Source organism: Oncorhynchus kisutch, unplaced genomic scaffold, assembly GCF_002021735.2.
Source record: "Oncorhynchus kisutch isolate 150728-3 unplaced genomic scaffold, Okis_V2 scaffold2879, whole genome shotgun sequence".
Classification (NCBI taxonomy): Eukaryota; Metazoa; Chordata; class Actinopteri; order Salmoniformes; family Salmonidae; genus Oncorhynchus; species Oncorhynchus kisutch.
Window position 1 is genome coordinate 366,570 of NW_022264824.1, and position 17,872 is coordinate 384,441.

Sequence of the window (17,872 nt, forward strand, 5' to 3'; positions counted from 1 at the left end):
GCTTGTGTTCCTAGCCCAACAGAAATGCTTGTGTTCCTAGCCCCAACAGAAATGCTTGTGTTCCTAGCCCCAACAGAAATGCTTGTGTTCCTAGCCCCAACAGAAATGTTTGTGTTCCTAGCCCCAACAGAAATGTTTGTGTTCCTAGCCCCAACAGAAATGCTTGTGTTCCTAGCCCCAACAGAAATGCTTGTGTTCCTAGCCCCAACAGAAATGCTTGTGTGCCTAGCCCCAACAGAAATGCTTGTGTTCCTAGCCCAACAGAAATGCTTGTGTTCCTAGCCCCAACAGAAATGCTTGTGTTCCTAGCCCCAACAGAAATGCTTCTGTTCCGAGCTCCAACAGAAATGCTTTTGTTCCTAGCCCCAACAGAAATGCTTTTGTTCCTAGCCCCAATAGAAATGCTTGTGTTCCTAGCCCCAACAGAAATGCTTTTGTTCCTAGCCCCAATAGAAATGCTTGTGTTCCTAGCCCCAACAGAAATGCTTTTGTTCCTAGCCCCAACAGAAATGCTTGTGTTCCGAGCCCCAACAGAAATGCTTGTGTTCCTAGCCCCAACAGAAATGCTTTTGTTCCTAGCCCCAACAGAAATGCTTTTGTTCCTAGCCCCAACAGAAATGCTTTTGTTCCTAGCCCCAACAGAAATGCTTGTGTTCCTAGCTCCAATAGAAATGCTTGTGTTCCTAGCTCCAATAGAAATGCTTGTGTTCCTAGCCCCAACAGAAATGCTTGTGTTCCTAGCCCCAACAGAAATGCTTGTGTTCCTAGCCCCAACAGAAATGCTTGTGTTCCTAGCCCCAACAGAAATGCTTGTGTTCCTAGCCCCAACAGAAATGCTTGTGTTCCTAGCCCCAATAGAAATGCTTGTGTGCCTAGCCCCAATAGAAATGCTTGTGTTCCTAGCCCCAATAGAAATGCTTGTGTGCCTAGCCCCAATAGAAATGCTTGTGTGCCTAGCCCCAACAGAAATGCTTGTGTTCCTAGCTCCAACAGAAATGCTTGTGTTCCTAGCCCCAACAGAAATGCTTGTGTTCCGAGCTCCAATAGAAATGCTTGTGTTCCGAGCTCCAACAGAAATGCTTGTGTTCCTAGCCCCAACAGAAATGCTTGTGTGCCTAGCCCCAACAGAAATTATTTTGTTCCTAGCCCCAACAGAAATGCTTTTGTTCCTAGATCCAATAGAAATGTTTGTGTTCCTAGCTCCAATAGAAATGCTTTTGTTCCTAGCTCCAATAGAAATGCTTTTGATCCTAGCCCCAACAGAAATGCTTTTGTTCCTAGCCCCAACAGAAATGCTTGTGTTCGTGCCTCCAACAGAAATGATTTTGTTCCTAGCCCCAACAGAAATGCTTGTGTTCCTAGCTTCAATAGAAATGCTTGTGTTCCTAGCCCCAACAGAAATGCTTGTGTTCCTAGCCCCAACAGAAATGCTTGTGTGCCTAGCCCCAACAGAAATGCTTGTGTTCCTAGCCCCAATAGAAATGCTTGTGTTCCGAGCCCCAACAGAAATGCTTTTGTTCCTAGCCCCAACAGAAATGCTTTTGTTCCTAGCCCCAACAGAAATGCTTTTGTTCCTAGCCCCAACAGAAATGCTTGTGTTCCTAGCTCCAATAGAAATGCTTGTGTTCCTAGCTCCAATAGAAATGCTTGTGTTCCTAGCCCCAACAGAAATGCTTGTGTTCCTAGCCCCAACAGAAATGCTTGTGTTCCTAGCCCCAACAGAAATGCTTGTGTTCCTAGCCCCAACAGAAATGCTTGTGTTCCTAGCCCCAACAGAAATGCTTGTGTTCCTAGCCCCAATAGAAATGCTTGTGTGCCTAGCCCCAATAGAAATGCTTGTGTTCCTAGCCCCAATAGAAATGCTTGTGTGCCTAGCCCCAATAGAAATGCTTGTGTGCCTAGCCCCAACAGAAATGCTTGTGTTCCTAGCTCCAACAGAAATGCTTGTGTTCCTAGCCCCAACAGAAATGCTTGTGTGCCTAGCCCCAACAGAAATGCTTTTGTTCCTAGCCCCAACAGAAATGCTTTTGTTCCTAGCCCCAACAGAAATGCTTGTGTTCCTAGCCCCAACAGAAATGCTTGTGTGCCTAGCCCCAACAGAAATGCTTGTGTTCCTAGCCCCAACAGAAATGCTTGTGTGCCTAGCCCCAACAGAAATGCTTGTGTGCCTAGCCCCAACAGAAATGCTTTTGTTCCTAGCCCCAACAGAAATGCTTGTGTGCCTAGCCCCAACAGAAATGCTTTTGTTCCTAGCCCCAACAGAAATGCTTTTGTTCCTAGCCCCAACAGAAATGCTTTTGTTCCTAGCCCCAACAGAAATGCTTGTGTTCCTAGCCCCAACAGAAATGCTTCTGTTCCTAGCCCCAACAGAAATGCTTTTGTTCCTAGCCCCAACAGAAATGCTTGTGTTCCTAGCCCCAACAGAAATGCTTGTGTTTCTAGCCCCAACAGAAATGCTTGTGTTCCTAGCCCCAACAGAAATGCTTGTGTTCCTAGCCCCAACAGAAATGCTTGTGTTCCTAGCTCCAACAGAAATGCTTTTGTTCCTAGATCCAATAGAAATGTTTGTGTTCCTAGCCCCAACAGAAATGCTTTTGTTCCTAGATCCAATAGAAATGCTTGTGTTCCTAGCCCCAACAGAAATGCTTGTGTTCCTAGCTCCAACAGAAATGCTTTTGTTCCTAGATCCAATAGAAATGTTTGTGTTCCTAGCCCCAACAGAAATGCTTTTGTTCCTAGATCCAATAGAAATGCTTGTGTTCCTAGCCCAAACAGTGGATCGGCATCAGAAAGCACTTCCATGTTTCGTATCCTTTGATGTATAAATTTCCCCCATTGACATTCCATGTTATGCAACTTAATACCTTCAGAAAATATTCACACCCCTTGACTTTTTCCACATTTTGTTGTGTTAGTCTGAATTTAAAATTGATCAATTGTCATTTAATGTCACTGGCCTACACACAATACCCAATAATGTCAACATGGAATTGTGTTTTTAGACATGTTTACTGATTAAATGTAAAATGAAAAGCAACATTTAAAAAGGTATTGTCTGATATTATTAATCCTAATCAGACAGGTTTTTACATGGATGATACATTGGAGATAAATAAATAAGATAATAGATAATATATATATATATAATATATATATAATAGATAATATAACACGAGTACTGGAAACAATAAAACATTATGAAAAATCTGGGAAACCAGGCCTGGTTTTCATAGCTGATTTTGAAAAGCCTTTTGATAAAGTACGACTGGAGTTTATATATAAATGCCTGGAATATTTCAATTTAGGAGAATCTCTTATACAATAGGTTAAAGTTATGTATAGTCACCCCAGGTGTAAAATAGTAAATATTGGCTACTTCTCAGAAAGTATTCAACTGTCAAGAGGAGAAAAACAAGGTTGTCCACTATCGGCATATATATTTATTATGGCCATCGAAATGTTAGCAATTAAAATCAGATCCAACAATAAGATCAAGGGGCTAGAAATCCTGGGATTAGAAACAAAGGTGTCATTGACCGATTCATGTTTTCTTTTAAATTTGGATCCCTCCAGAGCCTCATGAAGTTGGTTGTAATTTCAGTTTAATCCTCCACAAAAGATAGAACAAATATTATGGTTAAATTCAAATATGTATTTTTTTTGTCAATTCGTATATCTTTGGAAATACATTTTTTTTTAAACGGTATAATCTTTGTAAATTATATCATTAATAGGAATGGTGGAGTTATGTCACACACGCATTGGAAATGTCGGCTCTACCCAAAATTACAACCAACTAATTGCAGCATTATCGCAAAAGAAATGTGGAAGGGGGAAAAGGCAAGAAACTTGTCTGTCAGCCCTGCATTAAAGACCAACATTGGTGAAAGAAACTTGTCTGTCAGCCCTGCATTAAAGACCAACATTGGTGAAAGAAACTTGTCTGTCAGCCCTGCATTAAAGACCAACATTGGTGAAAGAAACTTGTCTGTCAGCCATGCATTAAAGACCAACATTGGTGAAAGAAACTTGTCTGTCAGACATGCATTAAAGACCAACATTGGTGAAAGAAACTTGTCTGTCAGCCCTGCATTAAAGACCAACATTGGTTAAAGAAAATTGTGACGAATAAAAAAAAAATGATAGCAGTTTAATTTAAGGACCAAATCATTGACAGCTGTGCCGTATACAGGGCATTCGGAAAGTACTCAGACCTTTTGACTTTATCCCCATTTTGTTACGTTACAGACTTATTCAAAAATGGATTCAATTGTTCGTTTTTTCATGAATATACACACACACAATACCTCATAATGACAAAGCAAAAACAGATTTTTTGACATTTTAACAAGTTTATAAAAAAAAACTGAAATATCACATTTGCATAAGTATTCAGACCCTTTAATTCATTGTTTTGTTGAAGCACCTATGGCACGATTACAGCCTCGAGGCTTCTTCGGTACGACACTACAAGCTTGGCACGCTTGTATTTGGGGAGTTTCTCCCATTCTTCTCTGCAGATCCTCTCAAGCTCTGTCAGGTTGGATGGGGAGCGTCGCTGTTCAGCTATTTTCAGTTCTCTCCAGAGATGTTCGATCGGGTTCAAGTCCAGGCTCTGGCTGGGCCACTCAAGGACATTCAGAGACTTGTCCGAAGCCACTCCTGCGTTCTCTTGGCTGTGTGCTTAGGGTCGTTGTCCTGATGGAAGGTGAACCTTCATCCCAGTCTGAGGTCTGGTGCAGGTTTTTAATCAAGGATCTCAACCCCCTTGTTATGGCAAGCCTAAGTTCAGTAGTGAAAATATGCTTAACAAGTCACTTAAGTTGCATGGACTCTGTGTGCAATAATAGTGTGTAACAGGATTTTTAAATTACTTCCTGTAACCCACACAAACAATTATCTGTAAAGGTCCCTCGGTCAAGCAGTGCATTTTAAACACAGATTCAACCACAAACACCAGGGAGGTTCTCCAATGCCTTGCAAAGAAAGGCACCTATTGGTAAATGGTTTAAAAAAAAGATTTAAATAAAAACGCTGACATTGAATATCCCTTTGAGCATGGTGAAGATATCAATGACACTTTGGATGGTGTATCAATACACCCAGTCACTACAAAGACACAGACATCCTTCCCAACTCAGTTGCCAGAGAGGAAGGAAACCACTCAGGGATTTCACCATGAGGCCAATGGTGACTTTAAAACAGTTCCGAATTTAATGGCTGTGAGAGGAGAGAAACTGAGGATGGATCAACAACATTTTATCATGTTATGGGCATGTTTGTCAACGGCAAGGTAGTTTTTTAGGATAAAGATAAATGGAATAGAGATAAACACAGGCAAAATCCTAGAGGAAAACCTGGTTCAGTCTGCTTTCCAAGACACTGGGAGACAAATTCACCTTTCAACGGGAGAATAACCTAAAACATAAGGCCAAATCTACACAGGAGTTGCTTACCACGACGACATGTAATGTTCCCGAAAGGCCTAGTTACAGTTTGGACTTAAATCAGCTTGAAAATCTATGGCAAGACTTGAAAATGGCTGTCTTGCCATTCCAGGTGTGCAAAGCTCTTATAGAGACTAAGAGACAATATATGCTTGGTCCGACAATGTGGTCGGTGGCGCCTTATGGATGGTGTGACGCAATTGCGGAGTCTCCGGAGGCACGCAGAGGCCAAATTGAGCTCCGTACCGCATCATCGCCGTGTGTCTCTCAAATTTTGTAACAAGGCAGAGGGCTCCAAATAGCTCCGCGTTACCCTGATTAGCAGACGGCGAATTGACCATGACCCCTTTTACTGTGAAAGACTCAAAGGGGATTCTAACATGTATTGATTTAGGGAAAGGGGATTCTAACATGTATTGATTTAGGGGTGTGAATACTTATGTAAATGAGATATTTCTGTATTTCATTTTCCATACATTTGCCCCCAAAAAATAAAAACATGTTTTCACTTTGTTATTGTGGCGTATTGTGATGTCATTACGGGGTATTGTGATGTCATTACGGGGTATTGTGATGTCATTACAGGGTATTGTGATGCCATTACGGGGTATTGTGATGCCATTATGGGGTATTGGGATGCCATTACGGGGTATTGTGATGCCATTATGGGGTATTGTGATGTCATTACGGGGTATTGTGATGTCGTTACGGGGTATTGTGATGCCATTATGGGGTATTGTGATGCCATTACGGGGTATTGTGATGCCATTATGGGGTATTGTGATGTCATTACGGGGTATTGTGATGTCGTTACGGGGTATTGTGATGTCATTACGGGGTATTGTGATGACATTACGGGGTATTGTGATGTCATTACGGGGTATTGTGATGTCATTACGGGGTATTGTGATGCCATTACGGGGTATTGTGATGTCATTACGGGGTATTGTGATGTCATTACGGGGTATTGTGATGTCATTACGGGGTATTGTGATGTCATTACGGGGTATTGTGATGTCATTACGGGGTATTGTGATGTCATTACGGGGTATTGTGATGTCATTACGGGGTATTGTGATGTCATTACGGGGTATTGTGATGTCATTACGGGGTAGTGTGATGTCATTACGGGGTATTGTGATGTCATTACGGGGTAGTGTGATGTCATTACGGGGTAGTGTGATGTCATTACGGGGTATTGTGATGTCATTACGGGGTAGTGTGATGTCATTACGGGGTAGTGTGATGTCATTACGGGGTATTGTGATGTCATTACGGGGTAGTGTGATGTCATTACGGGGTAGTGTGATGTCATTACGGGGTATTGTGATGTCATTACGGGGTAGTGTGATGTCATTACGGGGTATTGTGATGTCATTACGGGGTATTGTGATGTCATTACGGGGTATTGTGATGTCATTACGGGGTATTGTGATGTCATTACGGGTAGTGTGATGTCATTACGGGGTAGTGTGTGTAGATGGGTGAGAAAAAAAAACACACAATACATTTAATCCATTTTGAATTCAGGCTTCAACAACAACATGTGGAACAGGTCAAAGTGGTATAAATACTTTGACGGGACTGTATGAATGTAGATAATGTGGAACAGGTCAAAGTGGTATAAATACTTTGACGGGACTGTATGAATGTAGATAATGTGGAACAGGTCAAAGTGGTATAAATACTTTGACGGGACTGTATGAATGTAGATAATGTGGAACAGGTCAAAGTGGTATAAATACTTTGACGGGACTGTATGAATGTAGATAATGTGGAACAGGTCAAAGTGGTATAAATACTTTGACGGGACTGTATGAATGTAGATAATGTGGAACAGGTCAAAGTGGTATAAATACTTTGACGGGACTGTATGAATGTAGATAATGTGGAACAGGTCAAAGTGGTATAAATACTTTGACGGGACTGTATGAATGTAGATAATGTGGAACAGGTCAAAGTGGTATAAATACTTTGACGGGACTGTATGAATGTAGATAATGTGGAACAGGTCAAAGTGGTATAAATACTTTGACGGGACTGTATGAATGTAGATAATGTGGAACAGGTCAAAGTGGTATAAATACTTTGACGGGACTGTATGAATGTAGATAATGTGGAACAGGTCAAAGTGGTATAAATACTTTGACGGGACTGTATGAATGTAGATAATGTGGAACAGGTCAAAGTGGTATAAATACTTTGACGGGACTGTATGAATGTAGATAATGTGGAACAGGTCAAAGTGGTATAAATACTTTGACGGGACTGTATGAATGTAGATAATGTGGAACAGGTCAAAGTGGTATAAATACTTTGACGGGACTGTATGAATGTAGATAATGTGGAACAGGTCAAAGTGGTATAAATACTTTGACAGCACTGATGGTGATAGAAATATAGATTCACGTTTTATGACAAAAATGACATTACGTCTGGTAAATGACTCAAATATAAAAAGGTACAACTCCATAGAAAGCACTGGTTAAGATTGATATACATTTTTATGTTTTTGTATTGGAAATAAAAAACCATTCCACCCAGTACTAAAATTCAATGTTTATTGGCCACACATCAAAACAGTATGTTTTTCATTTCAAGAGGGAATGTATAAGGTATAGAAATGAAAGTGCAAATAGTATTTCAAGGATTAGTTGCTTCATAATAAACATGTAATGGCTTTCAACAACATTTGCCTTTTTTTTTAAATTAATTAATAAAAAAAATTATATATTTTTTAAAAAGTAAAAATGCCAAGAAAATCCAAATTCAAATGTAATTTCATGTTTTACTCATTTCATGCACAGCTGAAACTGTTACATCGAGGACAAATCAATTTACATGACTGAAGTCCCACAAGTTCACCAGCTTCGTGTACGGCACTCACAGCTTGACGTTTGCAAGACACGTTTCAATGCAATTAGTTTCTTCAGCGGTTGTTTCAATAGTCACTTTACAATTACGTCCAATACAAATCACACTAGGTTTGGCTAAAGATCAATTACTGCCAATACAAATTACACTAGGTTTGGCTAAAGATCAATTACTGCCAATACAAATCACACTAGGTTTGGCTAAAGATCAATTACTGCCAATACAAATCACACTAGGTTTGGCTAAAGATCAATTACTTCCAATACAAATCACACTAGGTTTGGCTAAAGATCAATTACTTCCAATACAAATCACACTAGGTTTGGCTAAAGATCAATTCCAAAATGTGAAACGTTGAAATATAATTTATCATTTATTAATACTTTATATAGGCAACAAATCAATACAACTAGTTTTTTTTCTTTCAAAATTAGTTATTCAGTATATCTCGATATCCATTTTCAAATTGTAATAAGAAAGTTTAAATTTAAATGTATTCAATTAAATTTAAATAAATACGTCTGTTTCTTTTCCCCCCACTGTCCTACATTGTGTTTTCTGCTCCAGGATACATTTTATAAATACCTTTCCCCCCAAAAAGTCAAACACTCGTCATCAACTTGTAGATCGGTTATCGAACCCACAGATATGTCTGTCCATCCAAGAACAACCCACCAAAGCCCACCCGCAACGAAATAACTAACAAACCAGTAAAACAGTGTTCAATATCATCAGGTCAAAATCAGAGATGTAAATTTATAAAACACTATAGAAATAACACACTCTGGGGAAACAACTTGAACACTAAAGAGAGGCTACAATTATAAAAATCTCTTTTTAAAAAAAGTAGCAGGTTTGGACACGTGTTAGTGTTGTGAGTGGAATTTCTATAACGTGTGTTTGTAGTTTGTACACTACATGATCAAAAGTATGTGGACACCTGAACGGCCAACATCTCATTCCAAAAAACATGGGTATTAAATATGGAGTTGGTCCTCCCCTTTGCTGCTATAACAGCCTCCTCTCTTCTGGGAAGGCTTTCCACTAGATGTTGGAACATTGCTGCTATAACAGCCTCCTCTCTTCTGGGAAGGCTTTCCACTAGATGTTGGAACATTGCTGCTATAACAGCCTCCACTCTTCTGGGAAGGCTTTCCACTAGATGTTGGAACATTGCTGCTCTAACAGCCTCCTCTCTTCTAGGAAGGCTTTCCACTAGAGGTTGGAACATTTCTGCTATAACAGCCTCCACTCTTCTGGGAAGGCTTTCCGCTAGATGTTGGAACATTGCTGCTATAACAGCCTCCTCTCTTCTGGGAAGGCTTTCCACTAGATGTTGGAACATTGCTGCTATAACAGCCTCCACTCTTCTGGGAAGGTTTTCCACTAGAGGTTGGAACATTGCTGCTATAACAGCCTCCACTCTTCTGGGAAGGCTTTCCACTAGAGGTTGGAACATTACTGAGGGGACTTCCTTCCATTCAGTCACAAGAGCATTAGTGAGGTCAGCGCATTGATGTTGGGCGATTAGGCCTCCTGGCTCGCAGTCTGCGTTCCAATTCATCCCAAAGGTGTTCGATAGGGTTGAGGTCAGAGCTTTGTGCAGGCCAGTCAAGTTCTTCCACACCAATCTCGACAAACCATTTCCGTATGGACCTCGCTTTGTGAACGGGGGCATTGTCATGCTGAAATAGGAAAGGGCCTTTCCAAAACGTTTGTCTCAAAGTTGGAAGCAGAGAATCATCTAGAATGTCATTGTATGCTGTAGCATTAAGATTTCCCTTCACTCGAACTAAGGGGCTCGAACCATGAAAAACCTCCTCCACCAAACTTTACAGTTGGCACTATGCATTCAGGCAGGTAGTGTTCTCCTGGCATTCGGAAAACCCAGATTCATCCGTCAGACTGCCAGATGGTGAAGCGTGGTTCATCACTCCAGAGCATGTGTTTCCACTACTCCAGAATCCAATGGTGGTGAGCTTTACACCACTCCAGCCGACGCTTGGCATTGCGCATGGTGATGTTAGGCTTGTGTGCGGCTGCTCGGCCATGGAAACCCATTTCATGAAGCTCTCAACGAACAGTTCTTGTGCCGACGTTGCTTCCAGAGGCAGTTTGAAACTCAGTAGTGAGTGTTGCAACCGAGGTCAGACGATTGTTACGTGCCAAGCGCTCGGGTGGTCCCATTCTGTGAGCTTATGTGGCCTACCACTTAGCGGCTGAGCCGTTGTTGCTCTTGGACATTTCCACTTCACAATAACAGAACTTACAGTTGACCGGGGGCAGCTTTAGCAGGGCAGAAATTTTACAAACTGACTTGCTGGAAAGGTGGCATCCTACGACGGTGCCACGTTGAACGTCAATGAGCTCTTCACTAAGGCGATTCTACTACCATTGTTTTGTCTATGGAGATTGCATGGCGGCGTGCTCATCTGTCGGCAACAGATGTGTCTGAAATAGCCGAATCCACTCATTTGAAGGGGTGTCCACATACTTTTGTATATATAGTGTAGCTACACATGATTACTTACTGTAAGACCTCTGTAAAAATGTGGCAATATATTTAAAAAGATTGACATAAAGGCACTGTAATGAATTGCGTAGAGAACCATTTTTTACGACCCACTGAACCCCTCTACTGTAGTTGCTGAGTCCCATCAAGGCTTAAAACTTTCGTAACAGGTTTATATATATCTTTATAAAACGGACCGGTTTCCTCATTCGGCCTAAACCTAGTTCTGGGATAAGAGAGCAGTGGTGAATGGACATTCTCCATTGAAAGTGATGTTTAGTCCAGGACCAAGGGGTCGTCTGAGAAAGCAGCCCTATAATAGTTCAGAATGAACCAGTGACATCATTATTAGGTATAAACATGAACAACGTATCTGATTACAATTCTCCTCTTTAACTACTGATGTTTTCCTATTGGAGTGAACAGCAGCAGATTGTTCCTCTCTATTGTCCCTTCAGGGCTACTGGCCTCGTCCATCTTCATGAAGACAGTCTTCTAATGGGTTCTAGCCTCGTCCATCTTCATGAAGACTGTCTTCTAATGGGTTCTAGCCTCGTCCATGAAGACAGTCTTCTAATGGGTTCTAGCCTCGTCCATCTTCATGAAGACTGTCTTCTAATGGGTTCTGGCCTCGTCCATCTTCATGAAGACTGTCTTCTAATGGGTTCTGGCCTCGTCCATCTTCATGAAGACTGTCTTCTAATTGGTTCTGGCCTCGTCCATCTTCATGAAGACTGTCTTCTAATGGGTTCTGGCCTCGTCCATCTTCATGAAGACTGTCTTCTAATGGGTTCTGGCCTCGTCCATCTTCATGAAGACTGTCTTCTAATGGGTTCTGGCCTCGTCCATCTTCATGAAGACTGTCTTCTAATGGGTTCTGGCCTCGTCCATCTTCATGAAGACAGTCTTCTAATGGGTTCTAGCCTAGTCCATCTTCATGAAGACAATCTTCTAATGGGTTCTAGCCTCGTCCATCTTCATGAAGACAGTCTTCTAATGGGTTCTAACCTCATCCATCTTCATGAAGACAGTCTTCTAATGGGTTCTAGCCTCGTCCATCTTCATGAAGACAGTCTTCTAATGGGTTCTAGCCTCGTCCATCTTCATGAAGACAGTCTTCTAATGGGTTCTAGCCTCGTCCATGAAGACAGTCTTCTAATGGGTTCTAGCCTCGTCCATGAAGACAGTCTTCTAATGGGTTCTGGCCTCGTCCATGAAGACAGTCTTCTAATGGGTTCTAGCCTCGTCCATCTTCATGAATACAGTCTTCTAATGGGTTCTAGCCTCGTCCATGAAGACGGTCTTCTAATGGGTTCTAGCCTCGTCCATGAAGACGGTCTTCTAATGGGTTCTAGCCTCGTCCATCTTCATGAATACTTGACAAACATCAGGCTGTCAGTCAGACAGTCTTCTAATGGGTTCAGTACAACAACATGGAATAGATCTAAGCAGGCACAATTAGTTTTTGGAGTCCACTTAGTGATTAGTGATTACAAACGGTGCTTTTGTTAGCCAGTGTTTGACACCTACCAATTTACAGAAACATTAGGCAGATCTGGACGGGACTGAGAGGTTTTTCTGCTGAGTCAGACTGTACACTGTTATATTGGGATAATAACACTACTAGAAGCAGGCAGCACAGCATTGCTCTCCTGTACAGCTGATTACAACCTCCCTCAGAACTCTCCTGTACAGCTGATTACAGCCTCCCTCAGAACTCTCCTGTACAGCTGATTACAACCTCCCTAAGAAGTCTCCTGTACAGCCGATTACAGCCTCCCTCAGAACTCTCCTGTACAGCTGATTACAGCCTCCCTCAGAACTCTCCTGTACAGCTGAGTACAACCTCCCCCAGAACTCTCCTGTACAGCTGACTACAGCCTCCCTCAGAACTCTCCTGTACAGCTGATTACAACCTCCCTCAGAACTCTCCTGTACAGCTGATTACAACCTCCCTCAGAACTCTCCTGTACAGCTGACTACAGCCTCCCTCAGAACCAAGTCCAAACACAATACAGTATATTTCAGCGGAAAACATTTAAGAATATGATCATCAATATCAACAAAAAAAAAACGAGATCAAAAACTCCTGTGAAAATGTATTCACTATAATAATGCAGTATAATGACCTCATGTTGTAATCTCAACAGATCATCAGAGAGAAGCAACTTGATCGTCATTCTGTTTTCAGCAAATATCCATTGTGGGTAATATAATACCAACAACACCCAGTCAAACACCTTCCATCTCGCTTCTTAGGAGTCCATCCAGTCCTCCGTCCGTCGTTCACCCGGGAGGAGGGGGCATCTCATGCCAGTATAGACCAGCTATCAAGTGTTTAATGTGTAAACACTAGAAAGAGAAATACACTCCATCATCATATATCTCCTCCTAACACTACAATCAAGTCAGGATTAAATTCCCCCCCAACACCATCACTGGCTACTTGGTAATGTCCCCTCTCAGTCCGGATTGTTCCTCTCTCTCTCTCTCTCTCTCTGCATGGCAGTGGTTTGACCCCTCTGAAGGCTTCTGTCTTCTATCAGACCAGGAGACTTTGCTCCTCCCATCTCATGTTTCCTCCAATCAGAGTCATAAACAGGTGGATTTGCTCCACCAACTCAGAATTTTCCTCCAATCATAAATCAGACCAGGTGTATCTCCTCCGTCCCCACTTAAGAGTTTTTTTTTCTCCACCAATCAGACAAGGTGTATCTGCTCCTCCCATTCTGAAGAGCTGGTGCTAGGCAGAAGGTCAGAGGTCACAGAGTCACACATGGGCGTGTCAACGCGAACGATGTTACCCCCAGCGAGCCTCTCCCCGGCCCGGTCCCCTGTCCCGGTAGTCACCATGTAGGACGGGGCCATGACCTCTGACCCCACCGTCAGGTCTAGATGGGTGGGTCTCTCCCTCTCTGCCTCCTTCTTCTCCAGGCCCTGAGAAAGGAAGGGGAAACAGTCCACATCTTCCCCCAGCTCGCCCTCACCTTTCTGGGGTTTGGCACGGGGCTGGTGGAGGTCAGCTTGGACCTCCTCCACCTCGGAGGCTGTGTTGGCCGTGGTCTGTGCTGCCGTGTTGAAGTCTAGGTCTGTGTCTGAGGAGGTGGTGGTGGTGGTGGTGGAGGGGATGAGGGTGATGCTCTGAGGGTTCATGTCATGGAACCAGGCCATGATGTTACCCAGCAGGTTGGTGTTTGGGTGTGAGGGGTCCTGGAGCCCTGTTGATGCGGTGGTAGTGGAGTCTGTAGTACCACTGGAGGACGAGAACAGAGCCTGGCCTGAAGAAGGCTCCCTAAACGGGTTGAGATTGTGGTTGCTGTAGTGCTGCTGGGATGAGTGGTGGTGGTGTAACGCATAGACCCCTGGAACCCCTTCATAGAGCCGCTGGCTGCTGACGGCTCCCCGAGGCCCCACCTCCACCCTCTGGGACTCCGCGTCCAGTCTGGACGGGAGGGAGGTGCCGATGGCCCCCAGGGACGCCTCATTGGACAACAACTCTGGAGTGTCCCCGGCCGTCGCCAACCCAGACTCTTGGAGTGACAGCTGGATAGCCAATAGGATGTTGGCATCGTCCTCGTCCAATGAGCCCTGTTAACACATAAACAGAACGATGGGGGGGGGGGGGAGTAGGTCATGTGGAAAGGGAAGAAGGCCTTGTAGAATACAACAGATTTAGTCTGTTTAAGACTATTGGTGATGTTTTTATGTCTAGTGAGGTGATGTGTTTATGTCTAGTAAGGTGATGTGTTTATGTCTAGTAAGGTGATGTTATGTCTAGTAAGGTGATGTTATGTCTAGTAAGGTGATGTTATGTCTAGTAAGGTGATGTGTTTATGTCTAGTAAGGTGATGTTATGTCTAGTAAGGTGATGTTATGTCTAGTAAGGTGATGTGTTTATGTCTAGTGAGGTGATGTGTTTATTATGTCTAGTAAGGTGATGTGTTTATTATGTCTAGTAAGGTGATGTGTTTATTATGTCTAGTAAGGTGATATTTTTATGTCTAGTAAGGTGATGTTATGTCTAGTAAGGTGATGTTATGTCTAGTAAGGTGATGTGTTTATGTCTAGTGAGGTGATGTGTTTATTATGTCTAGTGAGGTGATGTGTTTATTATGTCTAGTAAGGTGATGTGTTTATGTCTAGTGAGGTGATGTGTTTATGTCTAGTAAGGTGATATTTTTATGTCTAGTGAGGTGATGTGTTTATGTCTAGTGAGGTGATGTGTGTATGTCTAGTAAGGTGATGTTATGTCTAGTAAGGTGATGTGTTTAAGTCTAGTAAGGTGATGTGTTTAAGTCTAGTAAGGTGATGTGTTTAAGTCTAGTAAGGTGATGTGTTTAAGTCTAGTAAGGTGATGTGTTTATGTCTAGTAAGGTGATGTGTTTAAGTCTAGTGAGGTGATGTGTTTATGTCTAGTGAGGTGATGTGTTTATGTCTAGTGAGGTGATGTGTTTATGTCTAGTAAGGTGATGTGTTTAAGTCTAGTAAGGTGATGTGTTTAAGTCTAGTAAGGTGATGTGTTTAAGTCTAGTAAGGTGATGTGTTTATGTCTAGTAAGGTGATGTGTTTATGTCTAGTAAGGTGATGTGTTTAAGTCTAGTAAGGTGATGTGTTTAAGTCTAGTAAGGTGATGTGTTTAAGTCTAGTAAGGTGATGTGTTTATGTCTAGTAAGGTGATGTGTTTATGTCTAGTAAGGTGATGTGTTTATGTCTAGTAAGGTGATGTGTTTATGTCTAGTAAGGTGATGTGTTTAAGTCTAGTGAGGTGATGTGTTTATGTCTAGTAAGGTGATGTGTTTATGTCTAGTAAGGTGATGTGTTTATGTCTAGTAAGGTGATGTGTTTATGTCTAGTAAGGTGATGTGTTTATGTCTAGTAAGGTGATGTTTTTATGTCTAGTAAGGTGATGTGTTTATGTCTAGTAAGGTGATGTGTTTATGTCTAGTAAGGTGATGTGTTTATGTCTAGTAAGGTGATGTGTTTATGTCTAGTGAGGTGATGTGTTTATGTCTAGTGAGGTGATGTGTTTATGTCTAGTGAGGTGATGTGTTTATGTCTAGTGAGGTGATGTGTTTATGTCTAGTGAGGTGATGTGTTTATGTCTAGTGAGGTGATGTGTTTATGTCTAGTGAGGTGATGTGTTTATGTCTAGTGAGGTGATGTGTTTATGTCTAGTAAGGTGATGTGTTTATGTCTAGTGAGGTGATGTGTTTATGTCTAGTAAGGTGATGTGTTTAAGTCTAGTAAGGTGATGTGTTTATGTCTAGTGAGGTGATGTGTTTATGTCTAGTAAGGTGATGTGTTTATGTCTAGTAAGGTGATGTTAAGTCTAGTAAGGTGATGTGTTTAAGTCTAGTAAGGTGATGTGTTTATGTCTAGTGAGGTGATGTGTTTATGTCTAGTAAGGTGATGTTAAGTCTAGTAAGGTGATGTGTTTAAGTCTAGTAAGGTGATGTGTTTAAGTCTAGTAAGGTGATGTGTTTAAGTCTAGTAAGGTGATGTGTTTATGTCTAGTGAGGTGATGTGTTTATGTCTAGTAAGGTGATGTGTTTATGTCTAGTAAGGTGATGTGTTTATGTCTAGTAAGGTGATGTGTTTATGTCTAGTAAGGTGATGTGTTTATGTCTAGTAAGGTGATGTGTTTATGTCTAGTAAGGTGATGTGTTTATGTCTAGTAAGGTGATGTGTTTATGTCTAGTAAGGTGATGCGTTTATGTCTAGTAAGGTGATGCGTTTATGTCTAGTAAGGTGATGTGTTTATGTCTAGTAAGGTGATGTGTTTATGTCTAGTAAGGTGATGTGTTTATGTCTAGTGAGGTGATGTGTTTATGTCTAGTAAGGTGATGTGTTTATGTCTAGTAAGGTGATGTGTTTAAGTCTAGTAAGGTGATGTGTTTAAGTCTAGTAAGGTGATGTGTTTAAGTCTAGTAAGGTGATGTGTTTAAGTCTAGTAAGGTGATGTGTTTATGTCTAGTAAGGTGATGTGTTTATGTCTAGTAAGGTGATGTGTTTATGTCTAGTAAGGTGATGTGTTTATGTCTAGTAAGGTGATGTGTTTATGTCTAGTAAGGTGATGTGTTTATGTCTAGTAAGGTGATGTGTTTATGTCTAGTAAGGTGATGTGTTTATGTCTAGTAAGGTGATGTGTTTATGTCTAGTAGGTGATGTGTTTATGTCTAGTAAGGTGATGTGTTTATGTCTAGTAAGGTGATGTGTTTAAGTCTAGTAAGGTGATGTGTTTAAGTCTAGTAAGGTGATGTGTTTAAGTCTAGTAAGGTGATGTGTTTATGTCTAGTAAGGTGATGTGTTTATGTCTAGTAAGGTGATGTGTTTAAGTCTAGTAAGGTGATGTGTTTAAGTCTAGTAAGGTGATGTGTTTATGTCTAGTAAGGTGATGTGTTTATGTCTAGTGAGGTGATGTGTTTATGTCTAGTAAGGTGATGTGTTTAAGTCTAGTGAGGTGATGTGTTTATGTCTAGTGAGGTGATGTGTTTATGTCTAGTAAGGTGATGTGTTTAAGTCTAGTAAGGTGATGTGTTTAAGTCTAGTAAGGTGATGTGTTTAAGTCTAGTAAGGTGATGTGTTTATGTCTAGTAAGGTGATGTGTTTATGTCTAGTAAGGTGATGTGTTTAAGTCTAGTAAGGTGATGTGTTTAAGTCTAGTAAGGTGATGTGTTTATGTCTAGTAAGGTGATGTGTTTATGTCTAGTGAGGTGATGTGTTTATGTCTAGTAAGGTGATGTGTTTAAGTCTAGTGAGGTGATGTGTTTATGTCTAGTGAGGTGATGTGTTTATGTCTAGTAAGGTGATGTGTTTATGTCTAGTAAGGTGATGTGTTTATGTCTAGTAAGGTGATGTGTTTATGTCTAGTAAGGTGATGTGTTTATGTCTAGTAAGGTGATGTGTTTAAGTCTAGTGAGGTGATGTGTTTATGTCTAGTAAGGTGATGTGTTTATGTCTAGTAAGGTGATGTGTTTATGTCTAGTAAGGTGATGTGTTTATGTCTAGTAAGGTGATGTTATGTCTAGTAAGGTGATGT

The 17,872-nt window shown here is 41.5% G+C and overlaps 1 protein-coding gene across 3 annotated transcripts in view; it reads right to left on the bottom strand.

Moving 5' to 3' along the window:
* Positions 1-7,994: 7,994 nt before the first annotated feature.
* The window catches only part of LOC109883823 (ankyrin repeat and IBR domain-containing protein 1-like), a 68,968-nt gene continuing 59,090 nt past the window's right edge, over positions 7,995-17,872 (bottom strand). For all 3 annotated transcript variants that reach the window (XM_031819922.1, XM_031819923.1, XM_031819924.1), the window contains one exon: positions 7,995-14,421. In XM_031819922.1, the coding sequence (XP_031675782.1) occupies positions 13,534-14,421 (888 nt within the window). In that variant the 3' untranslated portion in view covers positions 7,995-13,533. The remainder of the gene's footprint in view (positions 14,422-17,872) is intronic.